The sequence below is a fragment of the Netta rufina genome, assembly GCF_964035555.1.
Source record: "Netta rufina genome assembly, chromosome: 15".
Lineage (NCBI taxonomy): Eukaryota > Metazoa > Chordata > Aves > Anseriformes > Anatidae > Netta > Netta rufina.
The window spans coordinates 10,996,434-11,023,354 of record NC_140138.1 but is presented as its reverse complement, the minus strand read 5'-3'; the positions used below and the strand labels follow the sequence as shown (position 1 = coordinate 11,023,354).

The following is a 26,921-nucleotide window of genomic DNA, read 5'->3' as shown; positions in this document are numbered from 1 at the left end:
AGCAACATTCCTGCATCGAGGTTAGGCACCAATCTGCAAAAGGGACCAGACCAGAGCCGTGTGAGGCGAGTCTCCGTGGCCCCGCAGGAAATGTCCCGGGTGGGCTGGTTTTGCCTCACACGGGCATCCTGCTAGAGAATTTGACGTGCACCTCACACCTGTTCCCTCTGAAAGGCAGATGTGTTCCCTCAGCCAGCAGCTAACCCCTTGGGTGGGCTCCCAGCGGATCTGCCGGTTCCCCGTGAGAAAGGCCTGAAGCAGATGCCTGCCTTTTCATCCTCCTTCGCTGCTATCTTTGGGCGAAGCCAGGAAATGATCTCTGCGTGCAGCCTTCCTGCCTGGCAGCTCCGACAGCCGATGGAAGCTGTCGTCTGTCGCCCTGCATTTTCCGGCTCGCTGTAGGCGAGCGGGCGGGATGGCAGCGGCGGGGCCGGGCACGCAGGCGCCTGGGCAGGGAGGTGGCAGCGCCGCGGCGGGCGGGCAGCGCTGAGGAGGGAGGGCCGCTGCCACCTGCCCCCGGGCCGCCGTTCCCGGTAAGCGCCGCCTGGGCCGGCCCGGAGGGCCCCCGCGGGGCCGCGTAATGGCGGCGGGGCGCGGGCAGAGGGAGCGCGGTGTCACCGCCCCGCGGGGCCGGGCCGGACGGGGCCGGGCGGCTCCTGCAGGCGGCGGGGAGCGGGGAGCGGGGCAGGCCGGCGGGAGGCAGGTGAGGGGCTCGCCCCGGGCCGGGCGGGGAGCGGCGGGCGCCGGCCCCGAGGCCGCGGGGGGAACCGTGGAGAAGCCGCAGCGGTGCCCCGGGGAGCCGTGCGGGTCCCCGGCAGCCCGTGTCCCTCCGGCGGGTTGCCGTCGCCTCAGGGTGCCGGTGCGTGCTTCGCCGGGGGGCGCAGCCCTGCTGCCAGCCGCCGCCGAGCCCACCCCTGAAGCGCTGTCCTTCGAGGAGCTCCCCCGGCTTGGTAACGGGGCTTTTCTTCTCGAGCTCGCTGGCAGTGGGTGTTAGAGCAGGCAGTGGGGAATTTCATCCTGCAGCACGCCCTGTCCATCGGAGTAGCGTGCCTTCTGCGCCGGGATAGCTCCGCTTGTACCAGAAGCGGCCTGGCGAGGCTGAGGGGTGAGGGGAACGCAGCGCTGGGCTCTGGCCCTGCTGCGCCCCGAGCCCGCCGGGCAAGGCGTGCGGGCAGCGGCGTGAGGCAGCGGCACAGAGCGGCCTTGAGAGCCCAGCAGCGTTTGCTGTAATCTTCTGCAGCACTGCCAGCGCAAAGGGGCCTAAATGTAATTCTTAAAGGTAGTCAATAACCCCAAATGCATTCTCACATCCTGTGTTTCTCTAAACGGTCTGATAAGATCAAAGGAAAGAATATCCGGAAACTCGCTTATTTCAGCTGCCTTGAATATTTTAATTCGGTTGCATCTTCTCAGATTAGTTTAATTCCATCCCATCCATGTTTGTCTATATTCTTCCTATCTTCATCATTTTAGAGATAACTGAAAATTCCACTGCCTATTTCTGAACTGTTCCAGGCACTTGTCTGTCTGCCTGGACTGTCTTTCCAGACCCAGGCCTGGGTATGCTTCCGGTACACCTCAGGTATACTTCATTTGTATACCTGCCCATCTTTAATACAGCCAGGCATCACTTTTCTTTATTATCTGACTGTGGATCTCTTCATTGCATTATCCATAATGCTTCCTTTACTCCAGACTTGCTGGCATTCTGGTTGCTCAGCATTAAAAGCATATTTTTCTCCATTACAGACTGTTCTGCAGAATTTTCAATGCTTACACCAACAGGCTTATTTTTGTGGGCTTTGTTTTCCCAGTGATACATAATTTTCATCTCATCCTCGCTTCTTTCCATTCCATATTTCCACATTTTGCCTTTCTGTATTAACCTCTTTTTACCAATGTAAAATGCAGATAAAGAAGGTAAATGGCTGATCCAAGAGTGAAGCCAGTTATACATGCCCTATTTCTCACCTCTATTTCCTAACACAAAATTATCTTTGTTTTCCTGTGAGAGCTGAAATGAAGATTCCCAGGAAGATTGTCCCGCAAGGCTAACTTCTCAAGGTTTGTACTCCTGAGCTGGGATAAAGCACAGCGTGTTGATACTCCCAGCAACAACAACAACAAAACCAAGAAGCCCAAACCAGAGGATTCATCGTAGTTATGCTGCCACAACTAGCAGGAGAATTTTTCTCTGTGACCTCCCCTGGCTTTCACTCATTCTCAACTACTGCAAATTTTCTTCCCACTGTTACCATTTTTTTCCTTGATGGACCCAGTTTTGTAGGTACTTAGCAGCAGCAGCACTAGGAATAAAAGAATTCCAGCACAGCAGAAGATGGGACTTTGTGTTCCTCCTGTCTTCAGAAGCATCCTCCCAGGGATTACCTGTGCGTTTACCATGCAGGTCATGATACTGGCTTAGCTGTTTCCAGATGTGCATTGATTCTTTCCTGCATTCAAGCACAAGGTACAAAAGAGTCCCCCCACGTCTCTGCTAATTACCTGTCAGAAAGCTTGCAGGCGAGCCTCCTCAGGCTCATCTGTTGAAAGCAAAGTTGCTGCTTGACCATGGAGAAGTGGCGTTCCACAGTGACTAAGCCAGGTTTCACTGGTTTGGCTGTGAGTTCTCCATTTTACCTTTACCTTCCTGGTCCCCCACTACATATTTATAGAACTGGAGGCAAAGTTCAAAATACTCATCACTAGTTTTATCGCACATACAGAGCAAATGAAACATGTTGGTTTTAATGGCATCCAGAGAGCAACTGGCAGAAATAAGCCATCTTTTCTTGATTTCTGAAAGGACTGGCCTACACCTACCTTGAAGAAAATGCTGACCCCTCCATTTAGGGGAGAGCTTCAGTGCCCAGAAAATAGCAGCTACTTAAGTGATAAAACTGGAATGGAACTCAAACAATTCTGTGCTGTCAAACAGTGCTCTGTGTATACTTAAATAAATATCACACCTATGTATATTAAATAAATATTAGATCCCAGAGTGGTCACCAGCATGCTTTGGAAAGAGGTTTCCTGGTAGCAGTAGCGCCTGAAATATCTGTCTGTAGGCATGAGATGTCCAAGAACTAAAACTATATGCATGTTTATGGAGAATTCTCAGTTCACATTCTTTCCCTTGCACTTGTGTTGGTAGATGGCAAGATGAGGCTGAGGAGGAGGTACCATGAGACACTGTGGCTTTGTGCAGCTGAGATGAGCAGTGTGTGTACGGCATGACCAGCTCTGGAGAGCGAAGCCTTCTGCTATGAAACACTCCGTGCTGCTTCATCAGTGTGTCTCAGTTCGCTGTTGGCTTCTGTCCTCAGCCTGCCAAAACTGTCGTATTAACATTGCGAGGTCCTGTAGGATGGACAAGAGCGGCAGTAGCAAGGTCTTTCACAAGACTTTTCAGACTGTTGTAAGGTGTATAAATGTGTGGCTCTGACTCAAAGGCTGTCAGCTTCACATGGGCTGTTTATAAAAGACCGTTCTTTAATTTTCTCTTTAGTTTGACTGGTGCTGACTCTGAGCAGAACTGTAGGTTTGAGATCCATTTTTTATAACTGTCATTTCCATTAATACCTCCTTTTTGCCTTTCAGACATGGCCATGTCCAGTTCCCTTCTGTGGGCTGTTGACATTTTTGGGAGAGTTTACACTCTGTCCACCGTTGGCCAGCACTGGGAGCTCTGTAAGGATACACAGCTGGAATTCAAACGGGTCTCTGCTGTCAAGCAGTGCTGCTGGGGAATAGCCTGCGATCATCAAGTATACACCTATGTGTTCTCGGGTGATGTTCCTATTAGATACCAGGAAGAGACCTATGAGAATCAGGTATGGAACACTACACGTGCCTCTGCTATATGTTCTTCAGAAAGCAAATCCTTAGATTAGCTGTCTCTGTAGGTTTTTCTCACAGACTGATTGTTTGGTTTTATTTTTCATTTTTTACCTCATGTTTCTGAAGAGTATATATGCATTGAATAGGTTATTATTTTAATATTTTAATTCCCAAAGGAAGGTTATACTTTCTGGCTCTTGCTAAAGGAACAGTGTGCACTGCAGCATCCTTCATGCAAGCTGTTTCACCCATTCCACCTGATGTGCTCCTTTCCTTGGTGAAAAACAGTTTCCTTAAGAAAATGTCCAGTGTAACAGGCAACAAAAATACACTATTCTTACAAAATACTCTTTTTGTAATGTTTCAAAGAATTCTTGAGAATTCTTTGAAATACTATTTTTAAATGTATCAAGGAATTCTCTAGTAAAAGCATTAACTCTTCATTAAAGTACATTTCCAAATTTTCTTTTTTGTATAGAAGTGTTATTAAGATGATCTTTTCTATGTAAGATACATTAAAAGAATGTTTTTAACAATGTTTTTAAGTAAATTTATCTATTTTGTTTTTAACTTCACCAAAAGTTATTTGTGAGATAAAACAGAATAATTCTCTTCAACACATTTCCCTGCTTTCTAAGGGGTAACAGGATAAATGTAAGTTGAGAAAATACATTAACTATCTACATGGGTAAAGATAGAACAAACTAATTTAATACATTATTTAACATTGATACAAGTTTCTGTCCATTTAAGAATGTTCATTTTGCTAAGTAAATATGCATGTACTTTAAAAAATGCAAAACTTGAAAATCGATTTGGTTTGTTATTTTAAAACTTTTGTTTTGTTTGTTCTAGCCTATGAAAAAATGGAAAACAAAACACTAGAAACTACAAAAGGAAATACTGTGCAAGAGAACAGAATTAAACTCAAGTAGTTTACAGACAATGTGCAAAGCAGTTTAGTAAGATTCTTAGTAAGAAAAAGTAATATTTTGCATAACAGCAATGTAATTAAACAACTAATTTCCCATATGCCCTAAAATGCAGGACAGTATTACCTAACCAGTCTTGCCAGTGTTTCTATAGCAGGTAAAACTGAGGCGGAAAAAAAGAAAAACCGCAACTGCATTGGTGAAGAGCCTAGCAAGTTACTTGTCCTATAACTGATTTAGGAAAAAAAAAAATCAGTAAGATATGATACAGGAAGATTCATTGATGTAGTTGTCTTTACATAGTTTCTGGTGGTGAAACTATGGTGTTTTCCTAGTGTAGGCCATGTGTTAGTCAACTTTCTCACGTGAGATACCTTAAAAGTCCCAAAGCTATCTACACAGGAGTTATCCTAATGCTTCAATATCATGGTGCCATACATCACCAAAGAAAAATGCACTGTAAGTAGTAAACTATATCATCCATCATTCCTATTTATGTAGTTGAAATTTGCTTGGTTGGGACTAGCTCTGCAGTCAGTCCTTCTGTGATACTTTAAAACAGCTTCTACCAAAGACCATATTAGCCGGGGACCTACAGCATGATCACTTGCTCATTCACCCCAAGAATTATTCCTCTTCTACTGCAGAAAAAAAAATAAAAAGGTATAATTTATGACTCACTAGGGCTCTGTAGATGTCCAATGAGGTGATGTGATCTCAAATACAACATTTTTGTTATTATTTCTGGCAGCGCTGGAATCCAGTTGGTGGCTTTTGTGAGAAATTATTGCCCAGTGACCGCTGGCAGTGGAGTGATGTGAGCGGGCTAAAACATCAGCAGCTTGATAGTTTCACACTGCCTTCACCACACTGGGAGTGGGAGTCTGACTGGTATGTGGATGAAAATATTGGAGGGGAACCAACAGAGAAAGGGGTAGGTGAACAATACCAAAAAGAGATCTATTCTGGGAATCCTTAGTCTGTAAAATAAAAGGCACTTTTATAAAATGGCAAAAGGTCTGTAAAAATAAAAGGTACCTCTTAACTTCCCATAGCTACTTCTTTCTGGGAAATAGCTCAGCTATAATACAAAACAAGCAAGGATCTTGTCTGAAGGCTTTTGAAGTCCATAGGAGTTGTTTTTTCTCTTTGGATCAGGCCAAGAAATGCTGCCAACTTCGTATTGCTATTTAAAAATGTACTATGAAGAAAGCAAAGTGCTTTACTGTATCTTGTTTGTTCTGTATATGTCATGCAGAGGAATTAGGACATGATTCATAAATCATTCACAGAATTAGCTCGTCTGTTAATCAGGCTGTTAAGACATGCACAGTAGCCTGTACTGTTAGGAATGACTCTTGTGCAGAATCGTTCTGAGTTAAGACTTCAAGCTTTTTCTTGGTCCAGTTTTTCACAAAAGAAAACCTCTGTTTGCAGGGCTGGACTTATGCCATAGACTTCCCCAGCACCTACACAAAGGATAAGAAATGGAATTCTTGTGTGAGACGCAGGAGATGGATCAGATACAGGAGATACAAATCACGGGATATTTGGGCAAAGGTTCTGGATATCTTTTTAATATTAACTAAACCATTGTTTTTTGTTTTGTTTTTGTTTTGTTTTTTAAATAAAAATTAATTCCCTTGCACTTATAGTTGATTATTGCTGCTCTGGAGGTTAGACTTCTATTCCTTGACTTCCAACCTTGTAATTCTTGCAAGCTTAAATGGAAAGCTGGGATTTTTCTTAGAAACTTGTGGTAATAAGGTACCAAATCTCATGTTAATGCAGTTGGTTGGAGATAGATGTTCAAATCCTCTGCAAATTTCTTGCTAACTTTTGAAGTTCCTTTGGTTATTGACAAAGCATTCTCTTTTGAGATGGCACCTGCTTAGCATCATTTAACCAGCTGTGTCCTTTATCTGTATAAATAACTGTTATTTAATAAATGTTGCTCCATTTTGAGAATGTGCAAAAATTGAGATGTTCCAGCTTTCCAACTCAAAAAACATCTGTTTGGAATGTTCTGTGAGCAAAACTTTCCTTTAGTTTGGGACTGAAACAAAGACTTCTTCATGCTGCTTCAGCAGCGTTTCCCCGCCCTTTATATATAGCAGCCTTCAATGAGAGAAAGAAGCTCCATGCTTAGCCTCTTTAGAAGCGATACTAAAACTAACCTGCAGAAAGCAAGTTAAGCCACTGGCAAAATGGCCTATCCATTTGCAGCGTCTTTTCTGTTCTCAGTCTTCCCTCTGTTTGCTCCAGATCATATCACGGGATGATCCGGATCAGTTGCCAGACCCTTTCAATGATATCTCAATTGGAGGATGGGAAATCACTGATGAGCCTCTTGGCCGTTTATCAGTGTGGGCGGTTTCTTTGCAAGGAAGGGTACGTGCACATTCCATACGTTTTCTAATATAAATTACTACTGAAAAGGAGTTAAGTACTTTTAAAGCAAGGCATGTTTGTTATGGTAAGGAACTACACTGCTTGTGCAAGCAGGCCTGCTCCTTACTAAAATTCTCTAGGATCGAGAGATTTGAGGTTACTGATTGAGTCTCCAGACTTGGCAATACGCAATCCAACTGTGGAATGTTTTGAATTTATTCTCCTTTGAAAACTATACATCTTTCTTTTGTTGTTGTTTTGTTTCTGGTTTTAGGCCCATTGTAATGCTTCTCATCTTCTGCTCAGTACTGTAGAGATAGCTTCTTGCTTTCCTTCCTTCATTGTTAGAGCATGCATCTGAGTAGCCTTCCTTTGTCTCTAGACAATTTCTAACTTGCGGTCTCACAAGGAAGAATGTAGTAATTGTAACAGGTAGCCTGAGACTGCACTTGCACTTGACACTGCCTGGGGAGGCAAGCAATCTTGGTTAAATTGTTTAAAATGAAATTCCCTGTGCCTCAGGCTTCCCCATAATAAGTGACTCGCATCCCACTCTGCAGGCTTACCTTGACTGACATTATAAAATGCTTTCATTTCTCAAAGTAAAAGTCTCTAGAGGAAGAATGTATTTCTAAAACTGATGATTTAGCATGCCGCAGTCGTCTTTTGGAGCACTTGTATGACCACCACAGGATGCTTTCTTTGACATTCCTGTTTTGACTGGAGTGAAAAAAATCATGCAGGCAGTCAGAGCATGACTGGCAGATGGCCGGGATGTCACTGCAGGCTGCGCAGAGAATGGAATTTTTACCTATGTTGTGGCAAGCTCTGTTCAGTGAAAGCGAGGTTGGGCTCTCATCTAACAGGAACATTTTCGTGTTGTTTATTTGTTCATTCTTGTTTTGTATTTTTGTTTGTTTGTTTGTTTTTAACATGCCTTGAGATATAACAAAGTGTTTTGTTTTGCTTTTAATGTTGAAATATACACAGAACTTGTAGCAACAGGCCACGTGCCCAATCCAGATTCAAGTCCATGATAAAAGCTAATCTGTAAAAACACCTCCTCCCTTAGTACATAAGGAAATAGTCTTCAACAGCATAATTGACATCAAAAAATACTTCTAACAGCCAGTGCAAACACTGCATTAAAAAAAAACGAACAACTGTTGTTAAAGGAGGACTGTTCTTTCATCAGGATGTCATCGTGCTTCTCTGAATAGCTTCATTGTTGTAGTAGTATTTTGTAAGGTTTTTTTTTTGTGTTTTTTTTTTTTTTTAAATTTGTCTAGGTGTGGTACAGAGAAAACGTTTGCCATCACAATCCAGAAGGTTCCATGTGGTCCTTAATCACCACTCCTGGTGAAGTTGTACAGATCAGCTGTGGACCGTATGACCTCCTCTGGGCAACTCTTTGGGAAGGGCAAGCTATTGTGAGAGAAGGAATTGATAGGAATAACCCTCAAGGTGAAGTGTTGTTACATTTAGCATGAAACCTCTTTGATTTTTGTAATGTTGCATAAGGAAATAACCTACAATGGCTTCTGGGCTTTGTTTCTTGCAGGAATTTCCTGGAGTATTGTGGAGTCCCCAAGCTCTGAAAATGGGATTATGCACGTCTCTGTGGGAGTTGATGTGGTGTGGTGCGTTACAAAAGATCGGAAGGTAAGAGGTGTTATGCTCTGGTTCTGTTTTTTTCTCCCTTTTTTTATCTGCTTTTCTGAAATGGGCATGTAACTTTCATAGGAAATGTCGATGATTTGGACTCCCTATACGCATGGTTTGGGTAATTCCAGTCCCCATGCTGTTACAGGAATATGCTGTGGTTTATGATACACATGTACGTACTTGCGTGCAACTTCAATATTCCCTTCAATGAATCCCTTCATATTGAATTCAAAAACAGGGTTTAATTCTGTTTGGGAAGAAAATGTGTTTGATTTCAAACACTAAGACATTGTAACAGTTCAAGATTCTTACTTTGACATCACAGACAATTTAAGAATAAGATGGATAATATGAATGAGATTCCTCATAGGCTGTGTGGCTTATGGGCTTCTTTACATGAGGAAGTGATTCAAATCAAGGTATTTACATCATTGGTGTAACTCTCTCCCTTTGGGCATTTATTTTGGGATAAGCGTATGTGTTTTAAGTAATTCAAACATTTTAAGCTGTTTTAAGTAATTGAGTTACACTGGTTTAATGAGTTACTGCTTGTCAGCTGAGCCATGGCAACTGACTGTCCAGCCTGCTCCATCTGCCCCTAAAACCACTATAATAAATGTAAATAAGCTAGTAGGTTTTCCTTCAGGTTTGCCAAAGGTAGTCAAGTACACAGTCTGTAACATGTTTCAACCAACAAGTTCTAAAGTAGCTACTTGTCATTATAAGACCATATCCTAAATATAGATGCATAACTGGAAGATTTTCCAGGTACCCAGCCCACAGACACTTTCTCATTGGTAAAAACTAATCTAAGACAATTTAAAGAGCAGTACCAGTTAAAAAAAATCCCTTTGTCAGTTCCCTCTGTCAGCTCAGCTTCACAGCAACACTGTTTGGAAGTTGATTTAGAGTCACCAAAAATAGCCTACAATTGACATGTAATAGCAAATATTTTCCCAATGGCTGAGAAACTAACTCTGTCACAGAAAGTCATAGCATGATGTGTCCTTGTGGGCTCTTCAGGCTTTAGTTGGTCATAAAGACATTGTCTGGTTACTATTAGAATTATTTTATCCTCACCTGATTAAAACAAACGAACATGGAGGTAAGTGACTTCTCAAGGCAATGCCGTAGTCAGTATTGGAGATTAAGACTAATCCACTAAAGAAATTAAATTCCAGGTGTCTACCTGCTTGTACAGAAGATGCAAACTACAGACTTTTGTCGTTGTAGGTATGGTTTAGAAGAGGTGTGAATTCACATAATCCTTGTGGAACAAGCTGGATTGAAATGGTTGGAGACATGATGATGGTAAACGTAGGCTTAAATAATCAGGTAAGACACCTGTATACCAGTTGTGAGGTTATTTGTGTTCCTGTTTGTGCAGATAGTATTCACATGTGAACTGTCAGCAGTGCCGATATGGACAGCTGAGCAAGAGGTCCATGTGCTTGAACTGCTAGGAAGGAAGGCATGGCTGCATTCCTCACCAGAATACAACAGTCAGCCTGTCTCTCTTGTCAGACATTCAGGTTCAGTCTTCTTTTGATGGTACTGAATTTCATATTGCATCTACAGTATCAGCAGTAAAGAAAAACAGAAAGGGAAAATGCTGAGTCTGTCGGGTTTTTGCACTGAATTTTCCACCACTGCACCTTTTTGTACATGCTCTTTTCCTGCATTCCATGCCATTTCCTTCACCAAGCCCTTTCCTTCCCTAGGTCTGGGGGATTGGCTGTGATGACAGGGCAATCTATTTTCGCCAAGGTGTCACACCAAGTGAGCTCAGTGGGAAGACGTGGAAAGCAATTGTATGCGGCCGAGACAGTGACAGATCTCAGACTGGGAGCTCAACAAGTCTGCTCAGGTGCGCAGTAAAATACCTGCTTGAGACTCTATATGCCAGGAGTTTCAGTGCTAGGACATACTTCTGTACATTCTGTACGTTCAAGTGGTACAGACAGGGAAGAGCAGGGAAGGCATCTCTAACCATTAGGCATGCCGAAAAAGCATTTGCTTTTTTGCCATTAAAATTAACAATAAGCAGCAGTTGCTGCAGTCAGAAGCTGATGCTCCTACTTTGGAATTCACTGCATGCTTCCAGCACAGTGTGTTCTTCTGGCCTTTATTATCCCTATCTGGAGCTGGTCTCTAAAAAGATAAAATGTTACATGTGAAGTAACATGAAGGAGTGTCAGCTTCACTTAGTGATTATCCTTCTCCAGAGCATCACTGTACGTTTCTTTCCTGAGAGATTAGACCAGTAACTCCCTGCTGACTGCTTGCTGTTGGCTGTGCAAGACATGACAATGCAGCCGGCATGCTACAGAAGCTACTTAAGTCAGAGTGCTCTGAGTAGAAGACCTCTCTAGCTAAGACAAAAAGCACAAAGTTAATAATGGGCTTAAAAAAAATAAATCTATTTATTATTTCATATCCTGAAAATGGGATGTTGCTTCAGTGTTTTTCTTGGAGTTGCTGATAGCCAACACCCCTGATTTTTTACGAAGATCAATGAGATCTCCTCTTAGATCCGTGTTAGACTCTTTTTTCTTAATGATAGATTTTGACCTTTAAAAGGAAGTGTGCTGTTTCTCTCTTAAAGCTGCAACACTCTGTCAATTTCTGTCTGTCTGTTGTCTCAGGCCTGTGTTAATTTATAATGTTTTGAATTATAGTTAATGAATTATCTATTTGTCCTTCAGTGCTGGCTGTTTCTTTACTGATGATATTCAGAACCAAACAAATGCGGTCATTCCTGGTGATGCAGACACTTCCTCTGACACAGATCTTCCAAGCATCCCCACGTACTTTGCCAACACTCCCCCGATGGGAGCTGCAGCCAGTGGCAGTGGTAGCAGCGCAGGCAACCAGACAGCAGAAATATGTGCAAATTTGACTGTGGATCCTCTGGACTCTGATCAAGGAGAAGCCAATGTTGCTTCAACTGGTAATAAGAAATCTAATCTTGAAAGCCTTAAGTCTACAAACCCAAATCCTTCTGCAGAACTGCAGTGGACAAACATTGACTTAAAGGAGGCTCAGAAGCATCCAGTCCTCTCTGTCAGCACCTTTGCAGAAACGTCCAGCCTGTCTTCCCTTGGCATGTTCTCGGTGGGAGCTGAGGAGCAGTACGGAGCCGATGAGCACCCGCTGTGGGCCTGGGTGTCTGGGGGAGGCTGCCTTGTGGATTTGCACAGCCCACTGAAATGGTTCACTGTCTCCTCAGGTACAGTCCGGGCACCACAGCAGACTTCAATTTCCAATTTCAATTAGTCAGTATTCTTAAAAAAAATAATAATGTGTTTGGTTTTTGTTTTAAACAAAACCTTGGCACAAAACTTATGATTACTGCTCTTCCTGCAGTTTGTTGTTACGCTCCGTGTCTGAGCATAGTGCTGCATGTATTTAACTGTAAAGCACTTTGGGACTGAGATATGTAAGTGTAAAGGTGATAAAGGAGTTTCTGTAAGAATTTTATAAAATAATCAGTGTGCTGGAACTGCATCTTTTTTTTTTTTTTAATGGCACTGAAACTGCAACTTCAGGCTAAACCCCTAATACCACTGAACAGTAACTAGAAGCAGTGAAAAAGGCTCTCTTAAGAGATGCCGATGCCACAAATACCACCTTGCCACTACCATTCCTGCTGAGGTAAGGGTAAGACTGAAGTTACTGAGGGGCATTGTGGATGTGAGCCCCAATGATACCTGGATGAGGCTGGAATTTACATTTTTGAAAGACAGTGGAGTATAACCATATTTTAAAAATAGACCATGAGCTGTGGCGTCCTGGTACTTACTAACAGCATAACTCTTAATGCATTGTATTATCTAATTATCTTGCAGTTCAGTGGTAAGTCCCATTTGTATAAAGTTACAGCATTGAAAGATTCAATATAATCATATAGCAGTTCCATTCTGATGCATTATTTACAAAGCTTGGCTTTAATACACTGATTTCAAAGTGTTAATTAGCAAATTTTGTTAGACTGGGTTGATTTGGTCCAGCGTTTAAAGCAGTATCATGATACTTTTTCACAGGACTGTATTCAGAGCTCACTGATAGGTGTTGGTTTTGCTTCTGTTGTAGGTTTGTCGTCCTCCGTGCAGTCTCTTTCTCTGTCTATCACTCCAGCACAGACAGCAGCATGGCGAAAGCAAATTTTTCAGCAGCTCAGTGAAAGGACAAAGCGGGAGCTGGAGAATTTCAGGCACTACGAACAGGCTGTTGAGCAGGTAAGCAACGAGGATACCTACCTCTGTCTTGTGAGCACTTAGATCTGTCAGCACTAGGCATCAGTGGTACAATTCTGATGTACTCATCTGAACTTAGCTGTTAGCTTTTTAATCTCTTCCTGATTTCTGTCTGTGACAGCTTTCTTGGAGTATCACTGTCTGGGCCCCCTGTGGGAAACTGGTGGCTTATTAAACATGGACTAGCAATCTTCATCTAAAAACGTTAGCTGATAGTTTTGTGTAGGAGCAACTGAAGCATTGGTCAGCCATTATTTCATATATTGAAACCTTAAATTCAGAGAAACATTTGCAACAGTGGAATATTGTAAGAATTACTCCACTACAGGATGAGGCTCCTTAATTGAAACAGTGACTCACATAGGTGAACTTTTCTTCTCTGTGAGCCTTAGGTGATCAACATAACTTGCATAGATTAATCAGTGATGATAATATCAGTAACAGCACTTAAATATCAGCTCCTGGTCTCTTTTCAGATTCATTCATGGTTTTGGTCCCTTCATGGCTAATTACCAAATGCCAATTGCCAAGTCTGCAATTCATTTAATTAAAAACACTTGGAGTCCGGGGCTTTAGTTCAGTTTATGTGCAGGGAGTTCGGTTTAAGGATTATGTCAAAATCTTTCAAAATTGGAACAGAAATTGTGTTACAGTAAAGAATTAGTATCTGTGTGCTATTACATTCTTTGCAGAAGTCAAATGTTAACACTGATGTACACATGGCATTCCAGTGCCTTTCTATCCAGTTTTGTCAGTTTTCATTTTGTCTTCAGCTTTCTGAATACTGGTGTACTCTGAATACTGTGTCAGAAGTAACTGATACGATACAGACCTTACAGACCTATAGCAGAGATTTCTTGTGGTCACAAGAAATAACGTTTGGAAGAAAGAAGAGTCATGTGGTTTCCTTACTTTTGAAAATTTGTGTTTGCATTACAGTCAGTTTGGGTTAAAACTGGGATGTTGCAATGGTGGAGAAATTGGAAGCCTCATAAATGGATGGATGTGCGAGTGGCACTTGAGCAGTTCACTGGGAGTGACGGAATGCGCGACAGCATCCTGTTCGTCTATTACATGTATCATGAGGAGAAAAAGGTGTGTCCAGCTCAAGACCCCCAACAGTGTTGTGTATGGCAAAAGACAACCTATGAATGAGAAAAAGTTTTTTAGGGAAGGCAAATTATGATAAGCTGTTGTTTTGGGAACCAATTCAAATGTAGCCCAGGGTAATAGTGAATTGCAAGCTTTTCTAAGCTTTGTTAATGCTCTGTCAGAAATGCCCACTCAGCAAGCATCCACATTGCTTAAACCATCACCTTTGCACTAATTAGGATTGCCTTTGGAAGTTCAAAACATTCCTGGCTATGAAGAAAGAACCAAGCTTAGCTGGCTAGGGTCTGCACAAATAGGGTTGATGCATACCGGCAACATGAACCAGAGGTTGTGCAGGCCTGGATACTGGGCCCCATATAAGGAACAACATTCCTTCTGCACCAAGAATTTATTCTTTGCTACCCTTGGCAGCAATGCCTTGTTCATAGTCTTGAAGTGCAAAAATGCTAGCACTGAGGAAGGTATATCTTGAGTTCACCTTAGTCTCATTTTTTTTTCTCTTGTCTTAGTATATTCATGTGTTCCTGAATGAAGTCACCATTATAGTCGATGTTCTGAACGAAGCCAAACACTCCTTTGCCCTGTATACACCTGAAAGGACGAAGCAGCGATGGCCAATCCGCCTAGCAGCCACAACAGAACAAGAAATGAATGACTGGGTAATTCAGTGAAATTTTCATTTCAACCTGGCTATTTTTGAAATAAAACATAAAAGCTAGTCTCTGAAATCTGAGCATTACATTTACAGTATCTAGGCTTCTTAGCTATCTTCACAAATTAAGCATTTTAGAAGTCCTCTTCAAGCTCCGTCAGGGGCACCCAAGGCTTACTGTCTCCTCTAGAGTTTGCACTGGTTCTGAAGCCACAGTTATCCAGAGTAAAACCAACATTGCTTTTCCTTCCCTTCCTACCTCTGGATATAGATTGGGCTACGAATGAGTTAGGAATTGAATTCAATGAGTCTATTCCTCTGCATTGGTAAAACTGTTGTCACTGTTGTAGAGAATCTTACTTATAGGCAGGCCTGTGTACCCACACCAAAGCAAAGGAAAACCTGAAAGACACCTCATAAAGGTCAAATGCTACAAACCACGTTAATTCCTGTTATTCTGTTGAGAACTTCTAAAACACTGAATTCCAGTGCCTTTGAGAAAAAAATGCTAGTTCACTTTGCTGACTTGTAAGAACCTGCAAAGCTAAAATTTCATTTTGTAGTACTGGAGCATCAATATGGAAGTTTTTGTTCTTGCTGTAAAAGTAACCTTCTGGCTCTCTGCTTCTTGTTTTTTAGCTGTCTTTGCTGAACATGTCCTGTTGTGAAAGCAGACGGATTCAAGGCCCCCCTTCTCACCATGCCATTTGGTCAGTTACTTGTAAAGGAGACATCTTCGTTAGCGAGCCAAGTCCTGAACTGGAGGCAGGACCACACCTGATGCCATGTGATCAAATGTAAGGGGTTTCAGAAGCTGTTCTTTCTGCATGGGGTGCCTTCCACCAGAGATTGTCTTTTATGTCAAGTTGGTGACGTTGATGGGCTGTTGGAATGTGTACCACACTGCAGATGTCTGCCAATCACAAGGTTAATGGCTGCCTTCATGCTTATGAGTGCATTTGAAGAAATTCACCAAATTGTATTTTAGTTCTCAGATGATGGAGCTATTCTTGTGATTTCAAAAATTTGGGTTGAGATCCCATCACAAATGACTTGAAAATTTTGCATCTTAAGGATTGCATCCTTAATGTAGTAATGATCTAAATCAAGAGATGGCCTACACTAAAAGTAAACCTAGTCACCGTAACTGTAATGTAATTTGAGCTTTCAGTTTTATCTGAGTCAGGAAATCTGACAGTCTCATTTCTCTACTGTCATTTCAGTCCAGGAATGGACTGAAACTCCTTTAGAGTTTCTATTACAACTGTGACAATGTAGTACTGCAAGTTCTCCAAGCACAAGCTCGGAACTGGGGGGTCAGAGGCCAATCTTCAATTTTTAAAACTGCCTCCAGTTTCTTTGAATAATAACACTTCAGAAATACTTTGGTCCTTTTTCTTCAGGGTAGAGCACCTTCAGCATCTGGAAAATCACAAACTGATGTTCTCTTACATCTTAGTTTAGGGGATCTGTGATTGAAGCCATCTCCTACCATTCGCATAACTAAAACACTTCTCTGCAATTTCTTTACTTTCCCCATTCTTCCCCAGAAAAGTTCCATGGCCAACTGGCTACCTAAAGCCCCAGAAAAGGATTAACCTTCCAAGATTAGAAGTATTGGGAGAATTACATCCCTTCTCTTTTTTCCCAATCTCCATAGCAGATATATATGAGATTTGTTTTTTTGTCAGATAAAGGTGATTCCTGCCTTTAAGAAAAATGAGGACCAAGTTAAAGCTGAGGCAGCTGATGGCTGCTAAGACATACAGATTCTAACAAGATCATCCTAACTAGTTCAAAAAAAAAATCAAAACATAAGCCATAAAATAAAAGGAAAGCAGAATACTTCAAAGCCTGAAAATTCCCAGTAAAGGCAGGCAGGTTCCTTCCAGCAACCTTTCCAGTTCAGAGGGAATGCTTTCAACTGGCAGCTGCCTTCATTAACTGAATGAACAGAGGTTGAGCAAACAAGTAAAGTTGCCTTTCCTTAGGATGACAGAGTTGTAGGGGAAGCATAGATTCCTGACAGATGTAGTATGTAGGATGGGGTAAATGTAAAATTCTGTCCCTTTTCTGGCAGGTTTTGGCGTCAAGTTGGAGGGCATCTTCGACTGATAGAGTGCAATAACCAAGGCATAGTGTGGGGCATAGGATATGATCACACAGCTTGGGTTTATACTGGTGGATATGGAGGTGGCTTCATCCAAGGTAGGGATGACTGTTCTGTGGTGTACGTTTCTTCCTCATCTTCACAACTGGGTCAGCTCTTCAAGTGATTTCAGCTGTCCTTCCTTTAGCCTTTGTCATATGCAGGGGTGTACAGAGAACAGGCCACACATCAGGAAGGACTTGGTATTGCAGTCTTACACAATATTGTTATGGCTATAAAAATATTGTAATATCTTGTAATATAATATCTTACAATATTATTGTGGCTAATAGAATTTAAAATGTAGTATCTGGAACGTTTAGCTTCAGTGTAATCCAAAAGATTTATTTCTCCCAGGACTGGCCAGTAGTGCTGATAACATCTATACGCAGTCAGATGTGAAATGTGTTTACATCTATGAGAACCAACGGTGGAACCCAGTCACTGGATACAGCAGCAGGTTATTTACTTGATTTGTGTTTATTGAGCGTACTTTTTTACTGATTTCAAATGAAGCATCAAGGTGGTTGTTCTAGCTTTTCGAAATAATTACTACAGATATTCTGTCTTCAGTCTCCTCCAACATTTATGGTTAACCTGAGATGGAAGGTACAGAATTTTTGAATTTCCTAGATTTATAAATATCCATTCAAAATCCATTTGTAGGAAAACACTACAGATTTGTGCTTTGTGAGTGCACAAAGAGTGCCTGCTTGCAATACCTTTAATTATTAAGGCCACAGAGTGAAAGTTCTTATTAGGTTACATATATGTTCATGTATATTTTGGTCTAAATACATTGTATATTTCAATACTTGAATAATATATTTAAATGGAAGTACTGAAAAGCATTTACATATATGGGTGTCTATGCCACGGACACTCAGGATTCACCTTGGAATTTTTAGTAGTGAGGAATATCAGTCTAGAGAAAAATATTTTTATGGTTGTCAGGTTTGGTGTGACTGGAAGCAAAAAAAGATTCTTTCCCACTGTGCTCCTCACTTACACAATATTTCTATATACAGAGTTTAATGACAGAAAACTGTTTCATTTATGAAAACAGGAACTGCTAGAGATTTTTTTTTTCTCTCTCCCCTTTTGAATGATGTTATTGTAAATGACCTTGCATTCCTTGTGCACTGTCTCACTGCAGAGGCCTGCCCACGGACAGATACATGTGGAGCGATGCCTCTGGCCTGCAGGAATGTACAAAAGTCAATACCAAGCCTCCTTCACCACAGTGGACTTGGGTAAAGTTTGTTTTAAAAGTCTTTTTACTACTAAAGTAAGGCTAAATAGGATACAAAACTTGCAATCAAGTGACTTTTTTTTTTTTTGTGAGTTTGTCATTACATTTAACTTTTGTTTGCCTATTTATAATAATAATAATAATCTTCCATAGTCAAAAGAACATTAAGCATTGAGGGGGTTTTGTTGTTTAGTGGGACTTAGACTTCTCTTCAGATTGCTTTGTCTTCAGCTGAATTAAAAAGACTTGGGAACCTCTGTATGAGTTTATATTGCACGTATTAGAAGGTTTTTAGCAAGTCATTGCACTCCAAAAAGTAGAAAGGGAAATACTGAAAGAGATTATTTTTATGATACAGTAGGTATTGATTGTGCTTCTTGTTGTCTCCTTCTGACAATAGGTATCCGACTGGTATATTGATTTTAGTACTTCAGGTGGAACAGATCGGGAAGGCTGGCAGTATGCAGCAGACTTTCCAGCGTAAGGAGATACCTTTTTCTGCCTAAAATCCTAGCAGGCATTTTTAAGTTCTTGTTTCCTCATTTGCTGTTTTGCACATAAACCATACTTTGACAGGGGCAAGCGTGCCTTGATTTCTCTCATGGTACGGAGACACTAACACTGAAATGTGCTGGGGAGGTAGGGCAGCAAGGTGAAAGTTACCTTAGCAAACAGAAGTTCCAAGTGTTTTAAAGTTAGCAGATGCGTCTGGTGGGCAGATACATAGACGATGCTCTCAGGCTGTCACTGAAATTGGAGATGCTCTGACATCCTCGTGAACACATTTTGTTTTGGTAGGTCCTACCATGGCCACAAGACAATGAAAGACTTCGTCCGACGGAGGCGCTGGGCAAGGTGAGGAACTAAGATAGAAACACAAGTTTTGATGATAGCTGCTCCCTTATCATCTCCTTTACTTGAGGGGAAGGGTTGTCACACAATCAACAAAAGAAGTGATAAAGAAACATGCAATAACTAACCCACATCCAGGATAAGCTCAGGATCTTTAGCACTCTGGATCTATATGAAGCCTTTACAGTAGATGACTTAATTGATTTTGTGGGACCTGTAGACAAAATCAGCTGGTGATTCTCTGTATCTGTTTTTCCTTACGGTAAATAATCAAGGAACAATAAAGTCTAGGTATATTAGTACATACTAGTTCACTTGTAACAGCTGAACTATGTCATCTCTATTAGTTACTTTAACATATGAATTCCACATATCATGCACCAGGCCACAGATAATCCCAGCCCCATTTAAATCAAAGTACACTGTATTCAGACGGGTCCAGGAAAATAGCAAACTGCCATTATATTCCATTAAGCAGTGGAAATCTATATTTACGGTTTTTCCAGCTTTTCTATGCTCTCTGTACTAGGCTATCTAACTAATATGCTAAGAAATTGCTGTGAATTTACAGTTATGCATTCTTCTATTTGATACTGAGGCTGCAAAGCTAGTATTTTGGCCTTTGTATAGTATCTTCTAACTAAGGTCCTGAAGCAAACTGTTGTTGTTCCACGATGTTCAACCAACCAAATAACATCCATTTGATCAAAATAAACAACTTGAGAAATACCCTTAAACCTAAACATTTCCTCCTACTTTAACTATCAATTTAAAATTGCAAACAGGTAAGGAACAGCTCAGGGCTGGATCTTATTTTTCAGAATTGGGAACAGAGGAATGCCCCAAGTTTTTTAGGACATTCTTTATAAACAGAAATAGCTGCTGTGATGATAAAATCTAACGTAGTTTCCCCAAGACAGCTCTTAACTCAAAACTGCCTTTTCTCTGCTTACCTCAGGATACTACATTTGCTTTTTAACAGTTGCCACCAAAAAACAAATTGTAAAGTGATTCCCTTACCCAAGGCAGAGGAAGGAATGAATTGGGTGTGAAGTACAATGGGATTCCTAGCTGGGGTCAAACAACCATGATTCAGCTATTGCCCACTGAGTTTTAGAGAGTTAGGAAGCAGAGCTTAGGAAGAGAGTTAGAAGCTGCAAAACCTTCTTTGGTGGCCTTGACTTTATATTTTTTTTTCTAAACAACAACAAAAAACAACTTGTGAAATCAGAACAGATGTAAACTGTCAGAATTCAAAACCTGATGCAAAATATGATTGTTGAAAACCCTTTTAAATTAAAAAATAAATAAATAAAAGCTAATTCTTACTGTACCTATTTAATGAAGAATTCAGGATTGTTCAAACTAAAGTCACCAATGGATCAGATCAGGGAACAAGTTCAGTTATAGAAGGTACATACTTCTGATGGGTCTGTTTTTTTTTTGCCTCAGAAAATGTAAGATAGTCACCAGCGGGCCATGGCTGGAAGTGCCTCCTGTTACCCTGTGGGACATCTCCATAATTCCCAGTTCAGATGCGGTTGATGAAGAATCAGTAGCACTGTGGGCAATCAGTGACAAAGGAGACGTGCTCTGCAGACTTGGAGTGACACAGCAAAACCCAGCTGTAAGGCTCCTTGTTTATTTTTACCACCTTATTAATGTATTTAATGTAATTATGCAAGTACATACACAGAGTCATGCAGTGCCTTCTGTCAAAGTACCTTATTTTTTTTCCTTTTCGTGTCCCAGATTTTAAAGTCTTTGTCCATCAACTGTGACAGTTTTCTGCCCACATTTTTTTAAAATATTCTTTCTCTTGCATAATCTGCTTTAGCTTGTGTTACATTATTTGCAGTAGCCTCTCATCCCTGTGTGATCTTTGAAGGTCCCTTCTAATTGAACGACTCTATTCTAATTATCTCCTGTGTATCTCCTCATGAAGTACTTTACTTCCACTTTCTGCACTGATAGCTTAGTTCCATTTTTTTTCCCCCCATCATCAATAATGTGTATATCCTATTCATTTAACTGCCCAGAGATAGAAGTTTTCTAACCTATGTCCCAAACCTAATGCCCTCTGATAGCAATAGGAGTTTGTCCATGGACTTTTCAGAGCCTGGAACTGACTTTGCTTATTTCAAAGGCAGGTGGGCCTGGATGTACCTACTGACTTTTCCTTGAACTGGGACAGAAATAATGAGTACATGTCCAGTAAGGTACACAGAAAGGAACAAATAGTTTGAATAGCTTCATTAGCAATCTTTCCTAATAAAATACATGTGCTAAAACAACAAATTAGGGTTGATATTCACTAATTTTAAGCCATATTTACAATTGGAAAGAAAATATACTTTCAGTGGAATTTGGAGAAAAACTGCAAGATGAAAATTTATAGGGATGATTTTTTTCTTCTTCCTACTCAGTCTGCTACAATAGCACAGGTCCGTATGGCAGTGCAACAGCAAGATATTGAATTCTGTGTCTGGAATCTGAAGCCAGACAGACTTCAGTCTGTTGATTTTTGTGAGATTATTGCTCTATATAATCAAAAAAGGTATTATTTGAAAAAAGGAGGAGAGAAGAAAGAGAAAGAAAGAGAACAGATCTCTATCCCAACCATTCAGAGACAGGCAGGTCCCTAAATTTCAGTGATTTCAACTGAAAAAGCTCTGGTGTAGTCCAACATTGCTATTAATTTCAAAGAGTTAAATATCCAAGTATTTTTGAGGATCAGAGACCTTGTTTCTGTTCAGTCATCCTAATTTTTTATTTTTCATAAAAGAATTATTACTCAGAGTCTTTTTTACTACCTAGGATTTTCCCCATTTGGTAGCAATCAAAATAATTTTATCATGGTTTCCCATGGAGTTTTTAAACTTTGCTTCACAATTTCTTCCACAATTTGTCAGGGAACATCCTGGCTTCATGTGGGAACAGATCAGCCCTTCATTTCCATCTCCATTGGAGCATTTTACCAGGTGTGGGCTGTTGCTAGAGATGGTTCTGCCTTCTACCGGGGCTCAGTGTCTCCAAAGAAACCTGCAGGTGAGTACTTCTACGATTTTTGGTTACAATCTTCCTCTTATGCAGGATGTAAGCTCTACTACAGTGCCATGTCTAGAGAAGACAATTTTTAGTAGAGGTCTTTCCAATAGGCTATACAAAATAAGGGATATGAATAATCAGCATCATGTTAATTAGAGCAGTTAATTTGCTTTTCACTTGGGTGATTTAGAAAAAGTGTTCATCTCTAAAAACAAGCTAGCAAAAATCCATCAAGTGTAATGTAATTCGCAGTTTCCCTGCACAGGTATGCATTTCCACTGTAGATACTTCCCAGAATTCTCACACATAGTCCTGTTTTCTCAGTGTTTTACTCAAGTATTTCTGACTTTTAGGTGACTGTTGGTACCATATTCCTTCGCCTCAAAAACAAAAATTAAAACAAGTCTCAGTAGGACGAACATCTGTGTTTGTGTTGGATAAGAACGGTAAGGATTTTTTAGAAATTATTTATCATTGGTAGAAAAACTACATCGGTATTAGATTGATTTAAAAAGGAGAGTCCAAGTCAAACCTTCTGCTTGCACTGCTGCTCTTAGAGAATACTCTTTTGTATTCAAAGAGACATGCAGTGCCATGGGTAACAACAATGCATCGCCTATACTGTTTTTGCAAGGAAAAAAAAAAAGTACCAGGTGAATCTCAAAGAGAATTCCGTGGAAGGATTTTGTGTCTGAAACCCTAGAATGTACAAAACTGAAGAATATCTTCCTGTTAAGAAAGCTAGAAATAGCACCACCATTGCAATAAAAATTGTGAAGTATTGTTTTGTGAAAGAAACAAACCTTTAACACCAGTCTCCTTCAGCTATCTTGACCTTACGTTTTACTTCTCTAATGCATAGTTCTTTATATAAATATTTTTTCCTCAAGAAATTTTTCAAAACAGTGTAGCTGCTGTTTTCCAGAAAGTTATAATGAGTAACTGCAGAAATACAAATTCCAAAGTATGAACTTCATCTTCCCTTGTTGTAAAACATTAGTTGATGCCCCCAGTGATGCGTGCCCACAAAACATAGAAAGTATTAACTACTGAGTTCTTACGTTGTTTACTAGTACTTTATGCAGAGCTGTAACCAGGACTATTTATTTTATAGGCAACCTTTGGTACCGGCAAGGTATCACACCAAGCTACCCTCAAGGATCTACTTGGGATTATGTATCAAATAATATCCGCAAAATGTCTGTAGGGCCCCTGGACCAGGTGTGTATTAAGTTTCCTGGTATCTTATTAGTTTACTAAAAATTACACTTAACATTTTTTTGTAATTATTTTTTTTCAGGATGTTTTTTTTGTTTAGCTTTATTTATTCCACAAGATGATGATCTAAGTGCTGCAATCCCACCAGCAGGACAAAAAATGAGACCAATGCAATAGTGATACAGACAGTCCTTTGACTTAAAAAGCCTTATTAATATATTTTTTAAAAAAAGTTATATATATATAATCTCTTTCCTGCCAAGTCTTACTATCTGGCAATGTTTTCACTACAACTCTGGTATCTAGTTAACTGTTTGGTTGCTATCTGACTAAATCAGAGCAGTTTTGGCCTACTCCAGAGTCAAGACTAGCCTATTAATGCAAAATCAGGATTTTCATGTCTGGGAAGAGCAGCACAAGGAATACATTTTACTGCCACTTTTTGCTTTCTTTGAGGTCTGGGTGATAGCTGACAAAGTGCAAGGAAGTCACAGTTTGAGCTGTGGGACAGTGTGCCACCGCACTGGTGTTCAGCCAATGGAGCCCAAAGGCCTCTCATGGGACTATGGAATTGGGGTAAGTGCTGGGGGACACCATGCTGCTTTAAGGCCGGTACCAAATGCCCATAGGCACTGAGCGGAAAGCAAAGCACTAGCCTGCTGAGCTGGCAAGCTTTCTAAAGCTTGCACACACCTGCAGGAAACTGACGTTTGTTCTCCCGTTTTAATTCCTTTTTGAAGTTAAATATAATGGCTTGTACAATTATTGCTGGGAAGTCATTTATTTGCGTTTGATAAGTATTCATTTTAAATAGGTCATTTAAAAGCTATAATGGAAAAATTAATAAAAGTAAGTAGCATTTTTTAAAAGTAGATTCCTTCCTCCTCTGCACATGATTATTTCTCCTGGTTGCTCCCTTTATTACTCTCAGTGTTCTCAGAAAGGCTATTTCAATGTTTTGGCCCACTGCAGATGGGTGGAAAACCTGCAGTGGTTCTATAGGAGGCTGGGCAGTCCCCCAGGCCAGATCAGTGGGGCCTGTGGCCAGGCAGAAGGACGGCTTCCTTAGAGCTGGAGCTCATGAGGCAGCAACCACTAGCACCTCAGCACCCCAGGGGATGTGGGGGGACCCTTGCTGAGGTCTCCCAGCCCAGCTGTATGGGAGCCTCTTCCCAGGGCCTCCAAAGGGAAGGGGTAACCCTCACCAGCACCACCTCTGCGCAGGCTCAGAGCCCCCCAGCCCAACCCAGAGGCAGGGGGAATACTCTGAGAGCCCTTCCTTACACTCATCCATTCTAGGTGCTCTGCGCAAAAGAAACAGCAATGTGAATGGTGGGTGCTGCATGTGAATTTTAAACGATGAGGTGAATATGCGCATTCCTTTTTGGGTAGTTACATATGCAATCAGATTTTGATTTGTTTTAAGGAGCCTTTTTTCTGACTGAGCCCAGAGCAGGATTATTTTCCATATGAATAAGCCATATAAAAGTAGTAATGTACATAAAGCATCACATCAAATATTGTAATTACAGGGTGATGTTTCTCCTTTTATGTTTCTTTATCAATCTTCTGTAGGGTGGATGGGAACACATTACAGTCAGAGGAAATGCAACTGAAGCATCTAGGGTCGCTATGCAAGACACTTCTGAGGAAAACTCTGCAGTATCAAAGGACTTGGAAGAGAATGAAAGTAAAGGGAGAGCGGTACACTCCAAAACCCCTCTGATGGTCAGTGAAAGCCAAGACTTGGACAAAAGTGCAGTTAATTGTTAAGTTGCCACTGTCTATGTTTTGCAAAGAAGCAGCAGTAATTTAAAAAGAAACTGAATGTCCATGTGAATGTCCATGACCCAAGAGAAAAACATGATCGTTTTGTGCTACTTATGTTTTACTGAACTGGAATTTACAGTGGGGTAATTTTAATACTGATTTCTTCAACTGTGTCATGTGTAAAATGTGACGTACTAGAACTAATAGTTTTGTCAAAACAGGCAAGCATTATAGCCACAATGTATTTCTGACCCTTTACCATAGCTGCTACAGAACTATACAAATGTGAATCTTTGCATATGACCATTACATATATTTAATTTTTGTATTACAGTTCTCATCCCTACATTTCTCATATTCACGTCTTCCATGCTACATTTCAGATTCATATTTGAGTAGAGATATCAATATAACCAAATTACAAGCATTTCCATGATTTGCACTGCAAACATCCATACATGCACCTAACTTTGTGCATGTGAGCCCTGTTTACATAAGCCTGTAGGTTTGGTCACGCTACTCTTGCTCACATCAGTAAAATTAAATTCTGTACAACTCAGCTTAGGATGCAGTTACCAGTAAGGGCCAATTTTTCTATATTGGCACTCAACAAATAATATCTTAACAAAAAGAATCACTGGTTTCAGCAAGACTATGTAGAGAGCATGGTCTCTCATTCAGTCTTGGTTACAGAGGCTAAGTCTCACGCTAGATTGTCGGGACAAACTGCAATAGATCATGTGTAGTCTCCACCTTAACTGGAACCCTAATCACTAAGGTATACAGATAGATACCTACCTAATGATGTTGGAAGGGACCAGACACTTGAAGAGTTAGACTGTGCACCAGATAATTGCAAATTATACGTTTGTAGCATAAAAGAGAAGAGGGGATCTTAAATAAGATTCTGGCTTCACAGGTAGGAATTCAAAACAACTGTGCTGGTACCAGTGGAATCTGTCACCATATACTTAGGCAGGTTTAGGAGGAGGCTCTACATTTTGCTTTTAGTAAGCAATTGATTCATTCCTTCTTCCAGCAAGAAACCATGTTTTTTTCCCCAGAAAAGCATTTTTCCTGTCTTTTACTTATCTTAGTTAGACTGTGATGTGAAATTATTGTTTGAAATCATTATTTGAAATCCAGTCTGTGGGAAGTGCTGAGAAAGCATTCTCTCCCAGTAGCTTCAGGAAGGCACCACCTTTTCTCCTCTGGTAGCAGTTTACAATCATTTTCCCTCTGTGTGTGACTATATATGAAGTTATTTTTATATGAAAAGCAGTGTGGTGTGGTCTCAGTACTGTATTTGTAGAAGTAAAGCTTACGTTTGCACGTATTTAAAGAATATATTTGATATTCTAATGCCAAGGAAAGCACTGTTTCGAAACCCAAATGTGAATGAAGATTGAAGATGCTTTACTGTTTAAAAAAAATCTGTTGATCTTTCCAATATGTGATTACAGATTTCTGTTTTATACATACATTGTGGAAATATCAAAAATAACATTTTGTGTTAATTACCATAAACAGGTTTTGCGTAACTTGCACAGTATCTTGTCCAAATAAATAACTTTATCATGTATTTTTAGAGAATTATTAGGATTGTATTTTCTCTGCAGCATATCAGAAAAGTTTTTTTTTCATTAATAGTCAGTGTCTACATGGCCAACTAGCTAATTGATTCCATACAATAAGCTCTATAATGTTCCTTTGCATCTTTCCCTGCACTTTCAAGTTTCACCTACTTTACTGTAAAACACTGGCTTTAAGTGAACACAGGTAA

General features: G+C 40.6%; 1 protein-coding gene across 1 annotated transcript; it reads left to right on the top strand.

Annotated features, from left to right (window-relative positions):
• The first annotated feature begins 418 nt into the window (after positions 1-418).
• On the top strand, positions 419-26,921 carry TECPR1 (tectonin beta-propeller repeat containing 1). The gene is made up of 25 exons (XM_084296103.1): positions 419-533; positions 3,601-3,833; positions 5,524-5,706; positions 6,210-6,332; positions 7,038-7,163; positions 8,453-8,627; positions 8,725-8,825; positions 10,062-10,163; positions 10,550-10,695; positions 11,534-12,057; positions 12,921-13,066; positions 14,024-14,179; positions 14,707-14,856; positions 15,489-15,646; positions 16,930-17,057; positions 17,356-17,458; positions 18,155-18,251; positions 18,651-18,730; positions 19,049-19,105; positions 20,555-20,729; positions 22,015-22,150; positions 22,504-22,596; positions 23,265-23,371; positions 23,825-23,944; positions 24,944-26,921. The coding sequence occupies exons 2-25, from the start codon at positions 3,603-3,605 to the stop codon at positions 25,139-25,141; spliced, it is 3,615 nt and encodes a 1,204-aa protein (XP_084152229.1). The 5' UTR covers positions 419-533; positions 3,601-3,602; the 3' UTR covers positions 25,142-26,921.

Coding starts and splice junctions, on each gene's coding strand:
- TECPR1 (XM_084296103.1), top strand. CDS start 3,603: ATGGCCATGTCCAGTTCCCTTCTGTGGGCTGTTGACATTTTTGGGAGA. Junction 6,333..7,037: donor CACGGGATATTTGGGCAAAG/GTTCTGGATATC, acceptor TGTTTGCTCCAG/ATCATATCACGGGATGATCC. Junction 10,164..10,549: donor ACGTAGGCTTAAATAATCAG/GTAAGACACCTG, acceptor TTCCTTCCCTAG/GTCTGGGGGATTGGCTGTGA.